The sequence below is a fragment of the Equus caballus genome, chromosome 9 (genome assembly GCF_041296265.1).
Source record: "Equus caballus isolate H_3958 breed thoroughbred chromosome 9, TB-T2T, whole genome shotgun sequence".
NCBI classification, from domain to species: domain Eukaryota; kingdom Metazoa; phylum Chordata; class Mammalia; order Perissodactyla; family Equidae; genus Equus; species Equus caballus.
In genome coordinates, this window is record NC_091692.1 from 27,424,663 (window position 1) to 27,430,662 (window position 6,000).

Consider the following 6,000-nt stretch of genomic DNA (forward strand, 5'->3'; position numbering starts at 1 on the left):
AATGTAAAAATCACATCTTTTTCAAAGAGGTTGCAGGTATCATCATCTCTGTGTCTCTTGAAAGTACATTGCTAGACTAGCATTCATGGACCTTGAAGAATCATTTAACTCTTTTATATCAATTAGATCTTTGAGGAGTTGGTTTCTTACTCTGAGAAATACAGTTGATAATATTTACTATCTCTTGTCCACGAATTTTCAACGGTTACAATCAATTTAAAAATTTTTGTTCAACTAGACATACTCTTTGCATACAATATGTCCATTTCATTCTTTCTCACAGCGCCGATAATGAATTGAAACTCTGACACACCTTTTCACAACCTGAAACACCTCTATAATGTTTCCTTGCACAGGTATTGTGCTCCAAGCCAAAGGTCCCACTGGTGTGCTGCACACGGGTTACAGGTGTGTCAAAGACTGATCCCCTTAGCTCTTGGGGAGGCCTGGTGCCTGGCTCTAACCTCAGTGTGCCCAACGAACAGAATCATTTTCTGTGATGTGAAAAATGGTGAGGAAAATTACTTCAACCAAATCCTTCCCTCCAAATGACAAGGAACTATGATCCTCACCTAATAGAACATCAAAAGGTTTTACCATTTCGGGAGTGCATATTTGTTATGAGGATAAGTCATTTCTACACTTGACTCAGAAATCCCTCTGTGTGATGACACTGCTGTAAGGAGTACGTTTCACTTTGGGTGGTGCATTCAGCTCTTTCAGGCCTCTGGTGTGTGTGCATTAAGTGCTTCTTCCGTAGACTAAATGGTTCACGAGGTGCCTAAAAGAGTTTTTAGTTGCTTCTCTTTATTTTCTTATAATACAGAGTGTGACTAGAGCCTACTTGCACAAATTAAAATGACTTTTAGACGTTAAAATATTTGTGGAAACATTTTTATGTTCTTAGTCAGATTTATGTTCTCCAGTCTCTTGTAAAAAATGAAGCTTAATAATTCCTCTTTTAGTCTCATGTTTTGATGCCTCCTGAGAGCTCCCAAAATCGCTACTGCTTTCCCTAAGTACAACATTTGTCAGGTGGAATTTGAGGGGATGTTTGAACTGTTCATTCTGAGCAATGCATTAATATGTACTTTGGCAAATATAAAGAAACCTACAGATATTACATTAGACCAGCTGAATCCATTTTATGGTTTCTTTTTTAATTCAAAAGCATCACATAGCAAATAAAATTTTTAAAAATTAAATTTAGTTACAAACTAGTTGTTTCTTATTTTTTTTTTCCAGTCCCTTTTTGCTTTCTTTTACGACCACATGAAACTTGAGAAGCCACCTAAAGCTAAATCATTTAGTGGAGTTGGGCAGTTCCCAAGTGTCCAACAAGAAGGCCTGGTTTAGGCTGCGATGGCCACTGTCATTCCTGGTGATTTGTCAGAAGTAAGAGATACCCAGAAAGTCCCTTCAGGGAAACGTAAGCGTGGTGAAACCAAACCAAGAAAAAACTTTCCTTGCCAACTGTGTGACAAGGCCTTTAACAGTGTTGAGAAATTAAAGGTTCACTCCTACTCTCACACAGGAGAGAGGCCCTACAAGTGCATACAACAAGACTGCACCAAGGCCTTTGTTTCTAAGTACAAATTACAAAGGTATTAAACTCTATTTGTCTTTCAGATTATATTTTCTATTATGTTGGCCATTTGAAGCCATTGTAAACGTATATATTTGTATACACATTTTTTAGCCTGATTTGCAGAGAGGAAATGTTAAGTAGATTAGACATTGGCTAGTTTTAGTATTCTAAATCACATACTTTTACGTGTTAGTGTCTTTCAGTTTTTTAAAATGAAATGTGTAATGAGAGTAGAATTTCCGTTTGTACAAAGAAATTACAAGAAAAGGGTATGGACGTTTACGTGAGTATGCTCAGTCTTGCTCATTTGCTTTTGTAATAATAGCTAAAAACCAGCGAAAACTGAAGTGGCAACTTAAATGGCTCAAGTTCTGCAGTATTTAGGTATAATAACTATCCTTCTAGTATATATTAAGTTAAACAGTGTCCATTATTAGGGAAATTCTGTTTTAGCATAGTAGTTTAGCTTCCATTTGAAAAGTGAATACCTACCATTTTTGTCACGATACTTACAGATTATGTCTGTGTTTAAAGGCACATGGCTACTCATTCTCCTGAGAAAACCCATAAGTGTAATTATTGTGAGAAAATGTTTCACCGAAAAGATCATCTGAAGAATCACCTGCATACACATGACCCTAACAAAGAGACGTTTAAGTGTGAAGAATGTGGCAAGAACTACAATACCAAGCTTGGGTTCAAACGTCACTTGGCCTTGCATGCTGCAACAAGTGGTGACCTCACCTGCAAGGTCTGTTTGCAGACTTTCGAAAGCACAGGAGTGCTTCTGGAGCACCTTAAATCTCATGCGGGCAAGTCGTCTGGCGGGGTTAAAGAGAAAAAGCACCAGTGCGAGCATTGTGATCGCCGTTTCTACACCCGGAAGGATGTCCGGAGACATATGGTGGTGCACACTGGAAGAAAGGACTTCCTCTGTCAGTATTGTGCACAGAGATTTGGGCGAAAGGATCACCTGACTCGACATATGAAGAAGAGTCACAATCAAGAACTTCTGAAAGTCAAAACAGAACCAGTGGATTTTCTGGATCCATTTACCTGCAATGTTTCTGTGCCTATCAAAGATGAGCTCCTTCCGGTGATGTCCTTACCTTCCAGTGAACTGTTATCAAAGCCATTCACAAACACTTTGCAGTTAAACCTCTATAACACTCCATTTCAGTCCATGCAGAGCTCGGGATCTGCCCACCAAATGATCACAACTTTACCTTTGGGAATGACGTGCCCAATAGACATGGATGCTGTTCATCCTTCTCACCATCTTTCTTTCAAATACCCATTCAGTTCTACCTCATATGCAATTTCTATTCCTGAAAAAGAACAGCCATTAAAGGGGGAAATTGAGAGTTATCTGATGGAGCTGCAAGGTGGTGTGCCCTCTTCATCCCAGGATTCTCAAGCATCGTCATCTAAACTAGGGTTGGATCCTCAGATAGGGTCCCTAGATGATGGTGGGGGGGACCTCTCCCTGTCAAAAAGCTCTATTTCTATCAGTGACCCCCTAAACACACCAGCATTGGATTTTTCTCAGTTGTTTAATTTCATACCATTAAATGGTCCTCCTTATAACCCTATATCAGTAGGGAGCCTTGGAATGAGCTATTCCCAAGAAGAAGCACATTCTTCTGTGTCTCAGCTCCCCCCACAAACACAGGATCTTCAGGATCCTGCAAACACTCTAGGTCTTGGGTCTCTGCACTCACTGTCAGCAGCTTTCACCAGTAGTTTAAGCACAAGCACCACCCTACCACGTTTCCATCAAGCTTTTCAGTAGGATTCCATGACGTGCATTTATTACGGAAATGTATGTGTAGCCCTGCCTTAGATGACCATTTTTATTTTAGTGCCTACTTTAAGACAGTATAAAAATTTCCGCTTTTGTATAGTACCAATTATCATTAAGCCAGTATAAAATAGAAACTAACTTTTTAAACGAGCTTTGGAACCATTCGTGTTCAGTTATGTTTACCTGGGTATTTTGTCCTGATTCACTGCCAACTGTCATATTTTAAGATTATTTTTCATATAGGAAAGCCATTATTTTTAGTAAAGTCTTACAGATCTCATGTTCAAATTACTTTTCAATCTTAAAATTTTCATTTTTGTCCAATAACAATGGCTCTACCTTTTGACATTTGGCTGATTAAAAAATTTCACAATAGAATATAAATTTTCTAAAATGTATATGAATAGCCGGAGAGTTTTAAAATTTTTATTAGCCTCTAAATGGATTCATAGTCAGATGTTTCAAATGAATTGAGAATCCAGTTTGGAGAGATAACAGATGTTGCTGAGATATACCATAATTTCAGGTCAGTATATTTTGAAGACTTGCTATTGTCTGGCTCAAGTGTTTGCATCTTTATTATGCACATATAAGGAAAACAAAACCTAAACACAAAGCACCAGTATTTATAGCAAAAAGAGACTGCTAGTAAGGTGACACGGCATTCCATGTTACTTAATAGTTGGCCTTAAATTAGTACAGAGGATATTTTGCCACATTTCAAACTTCCTAACTTGCTCTCTTTCCATTTAATAATACTAATAGTATATGGCATCAGAGTCTTCAGAGTCAGTGTATAGATAGAGCTCTTTAATCTTTTCCACCTTTCATGGCCAAAGGGTGGGTCAAGTGCAGCCAGCAATTTTATTTTGATTGTCAGTCCACAGTTAGTCCGGAATCGAGAGCCATTGTGGAACACAGATGTTAGGTCTGTTCATCCCAGAGTGGACTGTCTCATCTTTTGTGGTGTGATAGCCTCCTAAGCAGGAAGACACATGTGAAGCACACGGTTCAACTTGGGGACTTGTCTAGAGATCATGTCCCCTGTTGCCAGGGTTGGAAGCCAGACTCTTCAAGAGTAAGGTAAAAGCATGTCGCTTATGTCACTTCTTGCTGAATTTGATAGAGTTTTCTTTCCCTTGAGAGCCAAAAGCAGAAAACAAAACAACAGTCCTGCCCCCATGGTATCTTTCTTATTCAGTGTTAATTCATCTCTTCTTCATATTTTTAGATGGAGACTTTAAAGTTAAATGCATTAGAAGGCTATTTAAGGAATGACCACAAAGTTTTAAGTGACTAAAAATATATACAGTAAAACCCCACTTTTACACGTCTCTGGCAAATGGGGGGAATGTTGCAAATAAGTTGAATTTGTAGAGGTGGGAACAGTAAAGCAAAACAAGCACTATCTTAGTTAATGTGAAAATAACAATCAAGAATTTTGTGTTCACTGAATAAAATAGTTATTATGGGCTTTCCTGATGTTAGACAACCACCATAATCTCAAAAATCAGATTATTATATCTTTCTATCGGTTGGGACATCAACCTAAGAAACGTATCTATTAAGCACTTGTTAACACCTTATTTTGGGACCCTGTCTGTTAGGGGGGGTGTGAGGGGAGAAGGTTTATAGAAGAGTATATATCTCTTTAAAAAAAAAAAAAAAAGAAAGAAAAATATTTCTGAGCACTCATTAGCCCTGTATGGAAGCTTATTTTCTTTCTTATAGGGCCAGTTATCACTGCAGATTGCAATGTTTACCAAGAATTTCTAAAAATGAGTGCAGATTACTGAGTATAATACATTATTTAAAATATTTGGGAGTAGTATAATTTGTGGAGAAATGTAAATTGTAATAATGTAAATGGGGGTTTCACTATATATATTATATATATATGTACACACACACACACACACACACCTATATCGCACTTCATAGAATCAAAGTTGCTCTCTTCAGGAGCTTAGGCTCCTGATATTTTATTACGCTCCTATTTTATTTTAAATCTTAGGAGCAGTAGTTTTTATACTTATGTATTTAAATTTTATTATTAAAAATTACATTTTATAAAAAAGTGTGTTCCAAAGGCATTAAAATTATATATGTTAATAAGGAAATACATTTTTAAAATTTTCAAACTGCTCCTAAGCTTTTGATTAGGAGAATATTTGCTCTGAAAGTAGGCTTTTAGCTCTGCTTTTATTACTGCTTCCTTTAGTTTCTATGAAACAGATTGCTTACCTAAATCATTAGTTGAATGATTAGTGTTCAATATTGCTTTAATCACCATTGGAAAAAAAAGAAATTTGGTGACAGAGCACAAATAAATAGAAAACCTGTTTTTCAATAAAAACCACAAATACAACTGTGGAAGCACTACTTTATTTTGTCTCAAATTTGCTTAAGGAGAAGTCAAATTAAGGAACTGAGACGTTGGCCTTAGTAGGCTGTATTTCATTACTAATAAAAAACTAAAAAGGGAGTACCAGGATTTATTAAATAAAGCATTTTGGAAACGGGGAATGGCGCCATAAACGTATATATATTTTTAGTCTAATTCTAGCCCTGCGTGGAGTTCAGATACATGGAGGCACATCTTTCATGG

General features: G+C 37.0%; 1 protein-coding gene across 4 annotated transcripts in view; it reads left to right on the top strand.

Moving 5' to 3' along the window:
• The window catches only part of PLAG1 (PLAG1 zinc finger), a 50,172-nt gene extending 44,424 nt beyond the window's left edge, over positions 1 to 5,748 (top strand). For 2 of the 4 annotated variants that reach the window (XM_001497516.7, XM_023648589.2), the window contains 2 exons: positions 1,246 to 1,604; positions 2,123 to 5,748. In XM_001497516.7, the coding sequence (XP_001497566.1) occupies positions 1,363 to 1,604; positions 2,123 to 3,380 (1,500 nt within the window). In that variant the 5' untranslated portion in view covers positions 1,246 to 1,362 and the 3' untranslated portion in view covers positions 3,381 to 5,748. The remainder of the gene's footprint in view (positions 1 to 1,245; positions 1,605 to 2,122) is intronic. The other 2 variants (XM_070221540.1, XM_003365590.5) reach the window with 1 other exon arrangement.
• Positions 5,749 to 6,000: the final 252 nt, after the last annotated feature.